Source organism: Glandiceps talaboti, chromosome 15 (assembly GCF_964340395.1).
Source record: "Glandiceps talaboti chromosome 15, keGlaTala1.1, whole genome shotgun sequence".
NCBI classification, from domain to species: domain Eukaryota; kingdom Metazoa; phylum Hemichordata; class Enteropneusta; family Spengelidae; genus Glandiceps; species Glandiceps talaboti.
In genome coordinates, this window is record NC_135563.1 from 936218 (window position 1) to 954338 (window position 18121).

The following is an 18121-nucleotide window of genomic DNA, read 5'->3' on the forward strand; positions in this document are numbered from 1 at the left end:
TGTGTGTGTGTGTGTATACATGTGTGTATGTACATGTATGTACAATGTGTGTATGTACATGTGTATGTATGTATTTTGGATTGACATTGGGCAATGTTTGCCATACAGATTCAGTATTATAACTCATTGGTATGTCTTGATAATGATATAAGTACTGTATTCTCCCTATTCTGTAACTCTATAATCAAACCATCATATGCAGCATCTAGCTAAGATAGGTGTGTGAGGGTGTGTATGTGTGCATATGCATGTCAGTCTCTATGTATAAGCAAAGTTAATCAAGGTCTGACCTGACTTCAATCAAGTGTCACGGACTCATCCTGACATTCTAAATTTGTCCTATAAAGTCTTCTGTTTATACATTGCTAAGTAACAGATAAACATATTATTTCAACTTATCTTCTATACAGTCCCTATCTCAAACAATTGCAGTGTGGAAAGGCAACTGGGGTAGAGACAAAGACTATTAAAGTCCATTCAACAAATCACTTTCCTTCCATGTACAAGTTTTAAAGTTGAAATTATTTGTACTGTCTATATGGCAATCCCAAAATACTAAAACTGTCCTCTAGAGTTCATGGTTTGATTGTACTACGACGTGATGGCTCTGAAGCTGTTGGAGGTGGTGGTGGTCCTTTGGATGATAAATCTTCTATGTATGCTACTAACAGTTTTTTCCGTTCTTCTGGTACACAATCCAACACAATATAACGTTTATCTTTCTGTAATATTTGTTCTATGTCAGCTAAATGGTGTCCTTCTGTGTCATCTATTACTCGTTTTGACCTTAAATAGTAAAGAGGACAACATATGTGAATAATTACATACATACATACATACATACATACACACACATACATACATACATACATACATACATACATATATACACACATACATACATACATACACACACACATACATACATACATACATACATGACATACATACATACATACATACATACATACACACACATACATACATACATACATACATACATACATATATACACACATACATACATACATACATACACACACACACATACATACATACATACATACATACATACATTACACACGTATACATATAAAATGTTGAAAATGTCTTAATTTTATTTCTGTATAAGCCTAGAGTTGTGTTCCTCTTTACATTTGCTTACAAGTTGGCATTTCCATAGATGTATCAATTACAATAAAATTCAAAGTGACCAGTGTGAAAGGAATAGACACAACTGTGATTTTCAAGATAAACTCAATTGATAAGACCCCTGTATATAAACAATTACACTCTTTGGAAAGTTCAATTCAAACAGTAAACACCAAGTGTGGTATCTGATAACAGGAGGTCACACACACATACACACATACATAGTTTACATTTATGTACACTGTCATCCATCAATACATATATACACACACATGTGAAAGACACAACACAATTTATCAGATAAACTCACCTGTATGTGATAAATTTTGTCTCTTTAAGTAGACTCCTAAAGTCTGCTTTGGCAGCTATGAATTTGTCTCGTATGTAGTCGCTGAACTCACGCTCTCTCCTCTGTAATACAAAGTTTACATTGTCTTATTACCAATGACAACATGTGTTAATACTACACCATCAAATGATGTAATATAAAGACGGTGAATAGAAATCATATAACTATTCCTAATTATCATGATGTACTACTCACCCTGTCACTTGATGAGAACTTCAGAAACCTAGGATCTTCTTTGATTTGTTTACGAACTTCTTTCCATGAAGCTGTCAGACTCACCTGTAAAATAGACTATCACGTTTAGTATTTAGGGGTGAGATCAATAGTTCAATGTAGTTAGGCCTCAGACTCTGCCCCCTTATAACTAAACCAGCTAAATTGAAAATTGTTTCAGGGAGCAAATCGGTATCAAATCTATGTAGTAGTATAATAAAAAGCCAGTATGTAGTGAGGAAAAATAGTTCTTTTATTGACACTTTGCTGTATTTTATTGCCATGCACGTGCATTTACTATAGTGACAATTCTCCCCATTTCTCAATTTGAAATTTTTTTGGTAGAAATATTTGTATTTAGGGGTACAAAACAGATCCTTATAAGTAAAATCATTTTTGTGTGATGGGAACTATAATGGACAGGTTTATAACAGTAAACACCCACCCCAACACACACACCCACCCCAACACACACACACACACACACACACACACACACACACAGACAGACAGACAGACAGACACACACACACACACACACACACACACACACACACACACACACACACACACACACATACATTAAGCTGTTAATATCGACTTAAACTAACCTGTGTCTCATCTAACAACTGTTTGAACTGTTCTCGTTTCCTTTTACTTAATGCTTCTATGTGTTCTTGGAAAACTTTCTCCTTCTCTTCCCTTTCTAGTAACTGTGCCAAATCCCATCTGTGGTCCTTGCGTAATTGTCGCCTAGTTTCCCGCCATACAGCATCAGAATCTCTGACCTGCATTACATGACAAAGTTATGTATTTATGAATCACATCAAAAGTAATGTTGCTATTGTTATATCTATTGTTAGTATTTTCATATTCAGAAGTCAAGACTTGTGTAGAAACAAATTGTATTTTGTTGTATGTTATCTTGCTATAATAATTCATATGACATAATTCATTTGTAGTTTAGGTCTGTCATGTATTACCTTTAGTTCAAAGAGTGATGGGTGGGTTACTAGCACACAGACACAACTTAGACATATTAGTCAACTTGCATTGTAAACTCAATATACTTAGATTCAAAAGCAGGTATTATTTGTAGTTGTTGTAATCTGTTATCTTTGATCAAGATGACAGCCCTGCAAGGGCCTGGGTATAGTCAGAGAGTGTAACTATTGTGCAGATTGTGGCCCATTGCGGGCCTGGGCATATAACTATCGTGCGGATTGTGGCCCATTGCGGACCTGGGAGTGTAACTATTGTGTGGATTGTGGGCCACTGCAGGCCTGGGAGTGTAACTATTGTGTGGATTGTGGGCCACTGCGGGCCTGGGAATGTAACTATTTTGTGGATTGTGGGCCACTGCGGACCTGGGAGTGTAACTATTGTGTGGATTGTGGGCCACTGCGGGCCTGGGAGTGTAACTATTGTGCAGATTGTTGGCCACTGCGGACCTGGGAGTGTAACTATTTTGTGGATTGTGGGCCACTGCGGGCCTGGGAGTGTAACTATTTTGTGGATTGTGGGCCACTGCGGACCTGGGAGTGTAACTATTGTGTGGATTGTGGGCCACTGCAGGCCTGGGAGTGTAACTATTTTGTGGATTGTGGGCCACTGCGGACCTGGGAGTGTAACTATTGTGCAGATTGTGGGCCACTGCAGGCCTGGGAGTGTAACTATTTTGTGGATTGTGGGCCACTGCGGGCCTGGGAGTGTAACTATTGTGTGGATTGTGGGCCACTGCAGGCCTGGGAGTGTAACTATTTTGTGGATTGTGGGCCACTGCGGACCTGGGAGTGTAACTATTGTGCAGATTGTTGGCCACTGCAGGCCTGGGAGTGTAACTATTTTGTGGATTGTGGGCCACTGTGGGCCTGGGAGTGTAACTATTGTGTGGATTGTGGGCCACTGCAGGCCTGGGAGTGTAACTATTTTGTGGATTGTGGGCCACTGCGGGCCTGGGAGTGTAACTATTGTGTGGATTGTGGGCCACTGCAGGCCTGGGAGTGTAACTATTTTGTGGATTGTGGGCCACTGCGGACCTGGGAGTGTAACTATTGTGTGGATTGTGGGCCACTGCGGGCCTTGGAGTGTAACTTTTGTGCAGGTTGCTACTACTTTTCCATTACATTTGTATCTGTTAATTTATTCACTTTTTAAAACCAAAGTAATTTGTTTGCTGGCCACTGGGCGTTATTGTGAAGGTCACTAACTACATACACTGTACTATACCATACAACCTACATGCTGGGTTAATTGTACACACAATTTTGTGTATTTATCCACCCCCCCCCCCCCCCCCCCCCCCATAAAAAACATTATGGCTATTTTCAATAATGGTGATTACTTTAACATATTCAACCTTGTTGAATCCACTTTTAATTTGTTTTATAGTTCATTGTGTAACTTGTTGTGAATGTTTTACATTTCCTTTAGTTACCCTGGAAAAATGCTAAACATCCACATTACCAATGTGTATAGTTTATGCATACATAATTGATACTAATGAACTCAGCGGTTCTAAGTAATTGGAGTCTACAAAGTTATCAGTAAGTTTCCGGATAGTCTAAGACCAAAACTAAGAGCACAACTAACAAATAGAATGAAATAAAATAAACACTAGTCATTGCATAAATTAACAAGTCATTGAGAATGACATAGTCCCCGCTATAATTGGGTTTTAAGGAATTATCACTACTCTGATCACGCAACAACATTTGTGAACCTAAAACAAACAGACTTAGATATGTTGTGTGTGCTTGTTGGACATGGAATATGCCTCCAACAATAAAGGATTGGTTGGGTATGGGGGATCATATCACGATGAAAATGGAGTCTGAGTTATGGCTTTGGACATGGAAAATTCACAAACAAAACGGCTGCCAGGCAGCCATATTGGATCGTATCACGACGAAAATGGATATGCACATGTATGTCATAGAACACTGTCCTAATAATAACTTTGAATGAGATCTGTTCAAGCATGTCTGAGTTATGGCTTTGGACATGAAAATTCACAAACAAAATGGCTGCTAGGCGGCCATATTGGATCGTATCATGACAACAATGAATATGTACATGTATGTCATAGAACACTGTCCTAATACCAACTTTGAATGAGATCTGTTAAAGCATGTCTGAGTTATGGCTTTAGACAGGGAAAATTCGCAAACAAAATGGTTGCTAGGCGGCCATATTGGATTGTATCATAAAACAAATTGACGTGCATATGTATGCCATAGTATGTTGCCCCTGTACCAAGTTTGAAAAAAATCAGTCCAGGCGGACGATATGAAATATGAGAGTCATGTACATTTTTTTAGGTGCAAAATGGTATAAAAAAATAAGCTCAGTGTCAGTGCTCCTTTTATGGCAGTTTGAATTTCCAGCATATGCATTAAATTACCCATAATTCCCTTTATGTACCTGGACATCTGTGTTTACTCCTTTCTTCCAAGTATTTGTTTGAACAAAATTAAGTGCATGTCCCCTTTGTCCGTACAAATTCTGACTTTATCAATGTGATGCAGCCATTGTGTCTGTCATGCTATCACTGGCCAAGTTAATTAAATGATCACTTACCAAGTCAGCTAATAATGCTTTGAAATGTTGCATGGCTTCATCCTTTTTGTGTTGGTCTCTTTCTCTATCTAGCTCTCGTAATTGTTCTGATCTGGCTTTCTGTACTTCTCTCTCCCGTTCTCTAAGACTCTCCTCAATTCTCTTCTGTCGTTCTGCATCTTCATTCACCTCCTGCAATATACAATTGTGAATTAATTTTGGTGAGTATAACATTACAAGTATACTACTCACAGTCTACTTATCTGAGTTAGGTGCAGAACTGCGTCTAATTTAGCTTTCTAAACTGGCTAAAACACAATTCCGCACCTCAATGGAGTTCACAATTCCTCACCTTAATGGAGTTCACAATTCCTCACCTTAATGGAGTTCACAATTCCGCACCTCAATGGAGTTCACAATTCCGCACCTTAATGGAGTTCACAATTCCGCACCTCAATGGAGTTCACAATTCCTCACCTTAATGGAGTTCACAATTCCTCACCTCAATGGAGTTCACAATTCCTCACCTCAATGGAGTTCACAATTCCTCACCTCAATGGAGTTCACAATTCCTCACCTCAATGGAGTTCACAATTCCGCACCTTAATGGAGTTCACAATTCCTCACCTCAATGGAGTTCACAATTCCTCACCTCAATGGAGTTCACAATTCCGCACCTTAATGACTTATCTCACAGTATACTTAATAAGTATACTCACAGTCTACTTCTATCAATTACAACTGACAACAAGTCATTGAGAATGACATAGTCCCCACTATAATTGGGTTTTAAGGAATTATCACTACTCTGATCACGCAACAACATTTGTGAACCTAAAACAAACAGACTTAGATATGTTGTGCGTGCTTGTTGGACATGGAATATGCCTCCAACAATAAAGGATTGGTTGGGTATGGGGGATCATATCACGATGAAAATGGAGTCTGAGTTATGGCTTTGGACATGGAAAATTCACAAACAAAATGGCTGCCAGGCAGCCATATTGGATCGTATCACGACGAAAATGGATATGCACATGTATGTCATAGAACACTGTCCAAATACCAACTTTGAATGAGATTTGTTCAAGCATGTCTGAGTTATGGCTTTGGACATGAAAATTCGCAAACAAAATGGCTACCAGGCAGCCATATTGGATCATATCACAATGAAAATGGATATGCACAGGTATGTCATAGAACACTGTCCTAATACCAACTTTGAATGAGATCTGTTCAAGCATGTCTGAGTTATGGCTTTAGACAGGGAAAATTCGCAAACAAAATGGTTGCTAGGCGGCCATATTGGATGGTATCATAAAACAAATTGACGTGCATATATATGCCATAGCATGTTGCCCCTGTACCAAGTTTGAAAAAAATCGGTCCTGGCATCTCCAAGAAACGGCTGCGGACGGATGGACGGACGGACGGACGGACGGAACCCAATCCATAAGTCCCCGGGGACTAAATACAGAGCAGTGCATATGCTTGCATGGAGTATGTGAGCTTCAAGCAGAGACAATTTAAAGGCAACAAAATAACTGAAACAAAAGAACAGTGGGTGCCTCTGATGTAGGTTGACTTTATTTATATACATGTCATGTTCCAAAATAAACTCTCAGAGTGTGGACTGTTCTTGGACTATTAAACAATATTAACAGGGTCAATACAGACTCATTTAGCTTTGTAACCTTTCATTAGGAATCATTCTTAAACATTTTAGCCTTAATGTCTTTACTCTTTTAGTCAGTGTTTTCTTGTGTATTTGCGATTTTAAATTGTATGATTTCAACCACCTCTTTGTGTTTGGTTGCAAAATAAAGATAATAATAATAATTTACTATGTAAACAGCAAGCCATGTTGTGAATTTTAGTTGCCAATCCAAGTGTAGAAGTGTTAGGTATTTGGCTGCAGTGAAATCCTATGCTTCCTTTACTGATATTAAAACTGCTGATAACACAAGATTGTGCAAGACGCATCATAGCACATACCATTTCTCTGTAGGGTTGGTCTTTGAATTAAAATGAAATACTACATTTTAATTTTGGTGAAAATGAAAATGAATGGTGTGTATTTTGATTGTGGATGGTTTAGTCTATCACAAAATACTTGGTAAGAAACAGCATGAATACTCAGATACAGGCATATTTGTGTTCTCTGTCTGACATGACACACAGCCAAAATGGAATGAGTGGTATGGGGGGGGGGGGGGGAGGAGGAGGAGATATAACTTGTCTGTTCTAACAACAACCTGTGGCCTGTACACAACACACGTGTGGGCCTTATGTTCTTCTATGATCCAATCATTCCTGTCCATGGTCCAAGTCAATGACTAACAACTGTACAGTATGCCACTGAAAATGTCACAGTAACAATGCAGGATCTTAGCAAGGATGTCGGAGTTAACAAGCGAAGTCAACAGTACTTGACCTAGAAACTATCACATGTCGAGTAATTTTATTTCAAACTCTCATAACTTTAGAGCATAAAACTTGTAAACATGAACTATTTTCAGACAGATGACTTCATTTTGTAAAAGGGGTGCTACTTGTGTACACAATAAATCATTTGAAGCACATGCATGAATAGACACAATAATACATTCACCATTTCAATACTGATTTCAGTGATCATCAAATAACATGCCGTATGTGATTTGAATTATCATAAGATGAAGTTGTTATTCTTGTGTACTATTATACTTCATAATGGCATGGGTCACACTGTCCCATTTGATTGTTACCACATGCAGTATTCCAATCAGTCAACAGAGTCACTGTATGTGGGATCCTGTGGTCTTTATACTTTGAAAAGTTACTAACACTAATTACATAATAGTATGTATATAGCTTGAAGTATTGTGTAAGGTATATAGTGCAAGGTCAGAGTTTTCATCCACAACTTAATTATCTCACCTTAAATTTATTGGTGACATATTCATGGAACCATTGCTCACGTTGCTTCTTATCATCAACAGCCTTGTACCTGCTATCCCCTGACATATCTCCTTTGACATGACTCCACTTAGAACTCTTCTCAATGGATTTACAGTCAGACAATACTGCAAAGAAGTCTGCTTTAATCTACAGTAGAGGAGAGAAAGGTATGGCAAACCACACGTCAGTTCACAGATAGTGGTATGGCAAACCACACGTCAGTTCACAGATAGTGGTATGGCAAACCACACGTCAGTTCACAGATAGTGGTATGGCAAACCACACATCAGTTCACAGATAGTGGTATGGCAAACCACACGTCAGTTCACAGATAGTGGTATGGCAAACCACACGTCAGTTCACAGATAGTGGTATGGCAAACCACACGTCAGTTCACAGATAGTGGTATGGCAAACCACACGTCAGTTCACAGATAGTGGTATGGCAAACCACACGTCAGTTCACAGATAGTGGTATGGCAAACCACACGTCAGTACACAGATAGTGGTATGGCAAACCACACGTCAGTACACAGATAGTGGTATGGCAAACCACACGTCAGTTCACAGATAGTGGTATGGCAAACCACACATCAGTTCACAGATAGTGGTATGGCAAACCACACATCAGTACACAGATAGTGGTATGGCAAACCACACGTCAGTTCACAGATAGTGGTATGGCAAACCACACATCAGTACACAGATAGTGGTATGGCAAACCACACACACACACACGCACGCACGCACGCACTCACACACATACACACACACGTTTTCTTACCAATATCTTGCTGTCCCATCCACTAACAATATTAAACTTTTGCCTGAAATCATGAACTATTTATCAAATCCCTTTGAAAACATATCCACATCCAACTCAGTGCTTTAACCATCAAGAACCTATACAATATCAGAAGTGAAGTTGTTTATTGAAAACAACTAAATGGTCCCTGTTTTGCCACTACATTTGAATGGAGCAGACTACTTTAAAACTTTACACCTTGTGACATTATTTCAATGCCATTTCAAGTCTGGCCCAAGTCATGAAAATGAGGTACATCATGCAGTTTACTCCACATCCAAATACATTACCTTTGTACCGTAAAATATCTAACATTTTAGTTTCAAAATTATGATATTACATAGATCTTAGTAAAAGGTTGGTCACCATGAAAAGATCCCCTAAGTTGATACAACTTTTTCATCAATTCATGAATGTTAAGAAAGTCTTCACACAAATTAAGCATTAAAACAATTTTCAACTTAGGGTTCCTTTGGTGAAATTCCTGATATGACTCATATGACAGGTTCTGACTCTCAAGAAAAACTACATAAAAAGAAACAAAACATTTAGTACCGGAAGCTTGACAAGCACAAGTGATGAAGGAAGGAAGGCATACTATCACCCACAATGCATTGCTTTCCTCACAAGGGTTCCCAGAATGCACCTTGCTAGTGATTGACAGCTCAACGCCTTTGTTTGCTAACTGCTTCAGATTGAAAACATAGACGGGTCATTTAGTAAGTTAATCAAGTATCAATGCATGAAATATCAAACATCAAAATCTTTAAAATCTAGACTTTCTTTCACAGGATAAATTTCAAAGCTGCTGTATCTGCTGATCACTGTACATGTAACTACATTTCAATATGGTGTCAAGAATAGCTTCCATTGCATGTATTATGTACTCATGTATACAACAATTAAAAACTGAATTTCATCATATTTCATTTCTTCTGTGATGCAGCATTCAAACCACACAGCTACAACAACCACACCGGAGGGAGCTACCATAACATAGGCGGTAGTCAGAAAAGCTCAATGGCTTATTCACTTGTTTGTCTCGCATGACAATATAACAAACTCATTTCCATATCAAGTTTATATTTTTTGTTATCTGTCTACCCCAATGCTCTCAAGTTATATTTATCACATGGCAGTGTACAACAGACCAAATTTCCTTCTATGTATCATTGTTACACACTATTAAATGATTTCAGTTAGTGTCAAAACTAGATTCTTGGTTATCATTCTATACTTTGCTGGAGAGGTATACATACACATGGTGACAAAGTGTCTTGTATTGTAAACTGACTGACAATATTTACTATCATGGCAAGCAATGTTCACTTGGAAGTGACATATTTAAAACATTTCAACTGGTTGTTGGCTCATTCACAGTCTACAGGACAGCTTAAAATACTGACACTCCCTTTTGACATGAGAGATTGTTTTATTGTCATTGTAAAGACTGGCCCTCCATCTCACATCTCCCATACCACTGGAAAAGAGCGAACAGACCTTCTCCTGCCTTGATCTTCCCTCTTCTTTCTCTTTCTTTCGTACTTGGAGCATGAATTCATTAAAAAGCCCTTCTCGTTCTCTCATTTTGTCAATGGCTTTGAACCTTGCCTCCTTGCCATGCTTGGTAGCAAATTCACTAAACGTTGTCCTGCAGTAAAAACAGCATAGAGTAATCATCACTCTTAATCACAGTCAAGCTTTATACAAGAAGTTACACATTACACTTTGTAGTGTTCATTATCTATCTCTGGCTTGTGCTGGTTGTGCTGTGAATAAAACACTTTTCAATGTTAAAGTGTCAATAACTTGGGTAGTCAGTGTGTATGATGAGTTTTAGTATGTAAATTTCTTTTGTCATACCTATTCAAATAAATCTGTATCTTTGGCAAAGTCATAACAGGTGCATATATTTTCCTTAGTTTCGTTGCAAATATTCTGCATGTCTTTCAAGAAAATCTGTTGACAAATTTCTAAAATTGCTACTCCTTCTACAATAAATCATTGATACCAGAACCGATGAAAATGGGTATTCAGAAACTCATCAGTGGCAATTCTACGCTTGCCAAATGGAAAAATGTTTTTACAAAACTCTATAGACTGGTGAGATTTGTCTGACTTCAAGGAGATGATGTCCAACACTACAAATCAGAGAGAGTTGTGGGTAAAATGTTGTACAGTGCATCACTCCCCTCCTCTTACACAGTACATAGTAAACAAATCATTACCCTCCCCTCACAAAGTACAAAATGTAAATAGCAAACATCAGATGGTAAGTATTGTCTGACCTGGATGTAAGCTTGGCATCTTCAAGCAGAGATCGAAATTCTTCTTTTTTCTCTTTCAATTTACTGTGTTTCTCTTTCCTTTCTTCCTCTGCTCTTTGTTTGACATACCGATCAAACACTTGTTTTCTTTCCTTAGGATTGAGTAATAGGTATCTGGGATCAAACACAATTTTGTGAAGTTCTTTGTCCCAAGTAGAAAATGCTGAAACCTGCAAGAGGAAGAATCCAACAAGAAAGATTGAATACCAGGGATATACTGCTAGATACCATCACAGTCATAAAATATGGCAACAAGTCATGACCAGCAATAACAAATCATATCACCATAGTGGTGAACTGATAATTTCTTCCATTATATACCAGTACTTTCAGTTCATAAAAGCCAACAAACTATCCTTTGTTTCCATATAGCCCATTACTTTATCATTTTTTATTTTTGTTTCAATACATTTCATAGTAGACCTACCCCTCTTTCATATAGCATGTCTTTGAACTGTTTCATCCTGATGTCAAGTGGTACAATAGCTCTCTCTCTAGCAGCCTTAACTTCAGCTTCAATAGCAGCTTCTTTCTCTGGATCATGAGGTTCAGATGACTTCTCCTCTTTCTTTTTCTTAGCCTTTGGTTCATCTTCAGATCCAAAATCATCTGATTTCTTCTTGATTGGTGTAGGTTCTACAGTGATATCAAATACATTGGTGTGGGTTCTACAGTGATATCAAATACATTGGTGTGGGTTCTACAATGATATCAAATATATTGGTGTGGGTTCCCCAGTGATATCAAATACATTGGTGTAGGTTCTACAATGATATCAAATACATTGGTGTGGGTTCTACAGTGATATCAAATACATTGGTGTGGGTTCTACAATGATATCAAATACATTGGTGTGGGTTCTACAGTGATATCAAATACATTGGTGTGGGTTCTACAGTGATATCAAATACACTGATTGGTGTAGGTTCTACAGTGATATCAAATACATTGGTGTGGGTTCTACAATGATATCAAATACATTGGTGTGGGTTCTACAATGATATCAAATACATTGGTGTGGGTTCTACAGTGATATCAAATACATTGGTGTGGGTTCTACAGTGATATCAAATACACTGATTGGTGTAGGTTCTACAGTGATATCAAATAAATACATTGGTGTGGGTTCTACAATGATATCAAATAAATTGGTGTGGGTTCTACAATGATATCAAATACATTGGTGTGGGTTCTACAATGAAATTTTCAGACCTTGGGTCACAAAGACCCCCATAACCAAAAAGTGATGTAAAACCCTGCTAACCTGGTTCATCTGACTTGCCTCTCCATGGCTTCTCTTGTACCATTTTATCTACATCTGCCCTGCCTTTCAAGTCATCTGGTTTTTCCCAGAGTGAGGCACGAGTACTGGCATTGAAAAAAAACACCCTCTCATCTCCTGTCCATACTACACACCTGTAGGGAAGGCACATTCATACAAAATAACACATACTTTAAAATTAATACAACTAGTATTTCTTTGTATTTGAAGAAATTAAGATAGGCGACAGAAAAACATTTAAACATGTATTTACCAGGAAGTATAGGCCTGGATTAGTTTGTAAAGATTCAACTGGTGGCAAGCAATATGTGAAATTAAGGGAAAATGACTTGGTCATAAGGACTGACAGGAAACTGCCGGTCCTTTCTCAATGCAGTTTGTGACCTGTATCTACAGGTCAACCCCATTCCTCATCCATAATGATCAAACAATTTTGAACTTTAACATGATTCGACTCATTGTCTTTTGCTGTAATAGAATGAGAACATTATGAATATTAAGTACAATAACTTATTTCATTTATATAATCTTTTGTTATTCACAATGCATGATACACAAATACACAAAGATTGCACAAAATGTGGATTAATGAATCATTTCTCATATTACCTGCAATCTCAATGAGATCACAGTTCTCTCTTTCCTCACTGCCTGAAGCAGCAGCACATGCATGCCTAAAATGAATGTCTTGATAAGTTGATTAGGCAAGACAAAAATGAGAGAAATTCAATCACCACTTATGTTCTAACATATATCGGTAGTAATTGTTGTATGCTACATGACTATAAACTTAATATCAACAATGCTCTGACTCACAACAAGTCAATTTGACTTACTGACAAGTTGGTAAGCTTAAAACAGGCAACACAAGGTCATATTGATGTTGATAAAATTTGGATGGCTATCATTAAATAAATGTTATTCATGAACTTCAAATTACAATTGGTCATAAGGGCCAACAAGTTGCTGTAACTCTGCAAAACTGTTGGGCCATACAGAAATTTGGTTTCGGACAAACATTAATTTCACAGTGGTGGCAAAGTACATGTATGTGTTTGGGACTCAATGAAAGTAAAGTTAAATTTGGGGAAAAGGGACATCACATAATATTGAGATTGGATATGATATTAATGAATTGCTATTTTGGAAAAAATGATTTAATAAATAGACTCGGATGTCTTACCAGGGTGTACCAGGGACGGCTTTACTCTGTATAGGTTTAGATTTATCAGTATCTTTATCTTCTTTATCACTCTCTTCAGCTTCCTAGAAGAAAACAGAACATCTTTCATTAGGAGGAAGGGAACAGCCATCAGCCATCATTTATGCAGCATAAGAAGTATGTAACTAGCAATGACTGCAGTACATTCAAGAAATATGAAATCCAGGAACTAGCAATGACTGCAGTACTAATGCAAAAAATATGAAACTCAGAAACTAGCAATGACTGTAGTACTAATGCAAGAAATATGAAATTCAGGAACTAGCAATGACTGTAGTACTAATGCACTAAATATGAAATTCAGGAACTAACAATGACTGTAGTACTAATGCAAGAAATATGAAATTCAGGAACTAGCAATGACTGTAGTAGTAATGCAAGAAATATGAAATTCAGAAACTAGCAATGACTGCAGTACTAATGCAAGAAATATGAAATCCAGGAACTAGCAATGACTGTAGTACTAATGCAAGAAATATGAAATTCAGAAACTAGCAATGACTGCAGTACTAATTCAAGAAATATGAAATTCAGGAACTAACAATGACTGCAGTACTAATGCAAGAAATATGAAATTCAGGAACTAGCAATGACTAGTATTAATTCAAGAAATATGAAACTCAGAAACTAGCAATGACTGTAGTACTAATGCAAGAAATATGAAATTCAGGAACTAACAATGACTGCAGTACTAATGCAAGAAATATGAAATTAGGAACTAGCAATGACTGTAGTACTAATGCAAGAAATATGAAATTCAGGAACTAACAATGACTGCAGTACTAATGCAAGAAATATGAAATTAGGAACTAGCAATGACTGTAGTACTAATGCAAGAAATATGAAATTCAGGAACTAGCAATGATTGTGGTACTAATGCAAGAAATATGAAATTCAGGAACTAGCAATGACTGCAGTACTAATGCACGAAATATGAAATTCAGGAACTAGCAATGACTGCAGTACTAATGCACGAAATATGAAATCCGGGAACTAGCAATGATTGTGGTACTAATGCAAGACAAATATGAAATTCAGGAACTAGCAATGACTGTGGTACTAATGCAAGAAATATGAAATTCAGGAACTAGCAATGACTGTAGTACTAATGCAAGAAATATGAAATTCAGGAACTAGCAATGACTGTAGTACTAATCGAAGACAAATATGAAATTCAGGAACTAGCAATGACTACAGTACTAATGCATGAAATATGACATTCAGGAACTTGCAATGACTGTAGTACTAATGCAAGAAATATGAAATTCAGGAACTAGCAATGACTGCAGTACTAATGCAAGAAATATGAAATCAGGGAACTAGCAATGACTGTGGTACTAATGCAAGAAATATGAAATCCGGGAACTAACAATGACTACAGTACTAATGCATGAAATATGAAATTCAGGAACTTGCAATGACTGTGGTACTAATGCAAGAAATATGAAATTCAGGAACTAGCAATGACTGTGGTACTAATGCGGAAATATGAAATCCGGGAACTAGCAATGATTGTGGTACTAATGCAAGACAAATATGAAATCCGGGAACTAACAATGACTGCAGTACTAATGCAAGAAATATGAAATTAGGAACTAGCAATGACTGTAGTACTAATGCAAGACAAATATGAAATTAGGAACTAGCAATGACTGCAGTATTAATGCAAAAAATATGAAATCCGGGAACTAGCAATGATTGTGGAACTAATGCAAGAAATATGAAATTCAGGAACTAGCAATGACTGCAGTACTAATGCAAGAAATATGAAATTCAGGAACTAGCAATGACTGTAGTACTAATGCAAGAAATATGAAATTCAGGAACTAGCAATGACTGTAGTACTAATGCAAGAAATATGAAATTCAGGAACTAGCAATGACTGCAGTACTAATGCAAGAAATATGAAATTCAGGAACTAGCAATGACTGTAGTACTAATGCAAGAAATATGAAATTCAGGAACTAGCAATGACTGTGGTACTAATGCAAGAAATATGAAATTCAGGAACTAGCAATGACTGTGGTACTAATGCAAGAAATATGAAATTCAGGAACTAGCAATGACTGCAAAACAAAGCATAAAAGTAAAAACCATGAAGGATTGGCTCATCAAAACAGTCTACATCATTTTTGAATCACAACAGCAGTATTCAAGTCTAATATCTGACAAGTCTCACCTTGTTTTCTTCTTTTTTGCTTTCTTTTTCATCTACTTCCATTTTCTCTGGTTCTTCCTTGTTCTTATCTTTTTCTGTGAAAGAACACTATTAAGTTTCACAAATCAAACTTTCAATATTTATTTTAATGGCATTTCAGGAACATATGAAATTGTGTCTGGGTTCCACCTAAATAAGTTAAGTGCACACTTGCTAGTCTGGGATAGTACAGGACCTATATGTGAATACTAGTGACTATGATATCATGAATATTAGGTTTTTGATAGACAGTTACATACGCTATCACTGTACAAAGTATCAAGGACAAGATTTTTAAATCCTATCTCATATAACATTCTATAGTGCTAAAAATAATGTACCATGTATTTCTAATGAAAGTGCCAAATCCCCCAATGGCATTGTCGCTAAAACCGTTGAGAGTAAACTTGTAATTTTCTACTATGATTATGTGGTCTTGTTGCTATATAATAGGCATATTTGCCTACATTTTTTGTAGATTTTTTCCCATCCCTACACATCAATGGTGTTATACATACATCCGCAATATATGCCATTGTTTAACTGTTGCTATGGGCATGGTCTTGTTGCCAAGCATATCTGCATACATTTTTATTCATTTGCCTTTCTTTTACTGGTGTTATATTGGCATTATACATCGTTTACTTGTTGCTATGGACATTTGCATATTTTCCATATATACACATCCCTGTTATATTTTCAATAAACCCTATCATTTGACTGTTGCTAAGGACGTGGGCATGGTTGATAGGACCACTAAAGTAAGCATGACACACTCACAATTTACACACTAACACTTTTAGAATCATAACAAATTCCATCCCCAGTTGTCTGAGAGGTAAAGTTCAATATCAAGATCATTTGCATCATCCACAAGACAGACAGACAGACTTTGTTAGAACTCCGAGAACGTTTCCCAGCAAACCTCAAGGAGGGATACTTCAAGTGCCACTAACATGCACGTGTTACATCAGTGTTCTCCACAGTTGAAAAATAGTGCCAATTGCATTGTAGCACAACTGTATTTAGTTGTTGAAATGGGTTTGGCCTTGTTGCTAGGCATATTTGCAAACATTTTTGGAATCTTAGGAACTTGTATGCCCTTCTCACTTTCCATCTTTGCAGTAAACCACCATATCTGTTGCTATTGGCATGGTCTTGTTACTAGGCATATTTGCATACATTTTTGAACGTGCATTCATTTACCAACCCATCCCTGTTGATATCTTTGTAATATGCATCGTCCTTTCACTGTTGCTAAGGGTGTGGTTATGGTTACTAGGGCCAAATGTGTCAAAATGTTTTTTTTTTAACAATAACTGCAGAATAACACCTCCAGAAACATTCCCACCAAGTTTCAATCCCATGGATCATGCAGTTTCAAGATATAAGTTTTTGACCAAAATTGACATTTTTTCTTTCCGTAAGGACGGAGATGTATTAGGGGTTGAAATGTCTGTGTGTGTGTTCGTATCACAATTTTCTAAAAAACGGCTGCATCAATTCGAATGAAATTTGGTAGACATGTTCCGTAGGGTAATGGCAAAAACTGATTAGGTTTTGGTAAACATTCCAAGAATATTTAATGAGCAATTTGCATAATTAATGGTTTTCGGTAATTAGGGCAATATCTCAAAGAGTGCACGCTTCAAATTCAATATATTTGCGATACCTAAGCACATCTGTCCTGAAATCATTATTGATAGAGCTTTCAGTTTTAATAAGATACTGACATTTTGCGGTAATTAGACGAGGTGGCCACACAAAAGAAAGTTTTCGTTTCTGGTCAGGAAACGTTGCCTAAAGTGGTGTGACGACGTGATTTTTTTTTTAATTGTTCATGATTAGTTCTGCAGTTCTCTTCCCTGAAGTAGCAATTAATGTAGGAAGAATTATTTTTGTTTTCACTTGGATCTGCAGTCTGCATTGGCTGGACAAACATAAGAAAAAAGATCTAGGTGAAGTGATGCAAACTCACCAGAAAACAATTTTTTTTCTTGGCCTTAAACACGCCCACCGTGAGATCTATGCTACAACTTTCTATAAAAGCTTCCTATTATTACATGTGTGGTGGTTG

The 18121-nt window shown here is 37.1% G+C and overlaps 1 protein-coding gene across 3 annotated transcripts in view; it reads right to left on the minus strand.

Annotated features, from left to right (window-relative positions):
* Window positions 1-18121, minus strand: part of LOC144446825 (transcription elongation regulator 1-like) — a 32348-nt gene continuing 14227 nt past the window's right edge. The window contains exons 7-18 of one of the 3 annotated variants that reach the window (XM_078136665.1): window positions 16027-16100; window positions 13809-13891; window positions 12608-12759; window positions 11771-11979; window positions 11305-11513; window positions 10517-10667; window positions 8192-8359; window positions 5294-5464; window positions 2326-2502; window positions 1697-1780; window positions 1463-1563; window positions 1-786 (exon numbers count right to left, since the gene is read on the minus strand). In XM_078136665.1, coding sequence (XP_077992791.1) covers window positions 576-786; window positions 1463-1563; window positions 1697-1780; window positions 2326-2502; window positions 5294-5464; window positions 8192-8359; window positions 10517-10667; window positions 11305-11513; window positions 11771-11979; window positions 12608-12759; window positions 13809-13891; window positions 16027-16100 — 1790 coding nt within the window. In that variant the 3' untranslated portion in view covers window positions 1-575. Of the gene's footprint in view, window positions 787-1462; window positions 1564-1696; window positions 1781-2325; window positions 2503-5293; window positions 5465-8191; window positions 8360-9012; window positions 9705-10516; window positions 10668-11304; window positions 11514-11770; window positions 11980-12607; window positions 12760-13808; window positions 13892-16026; window positions 16101-18121 lie in introns of those variants that run through there. The other 2 variants (XM_078136667.1, XM_078136666.1) reach the window with 2 other exon arrangements.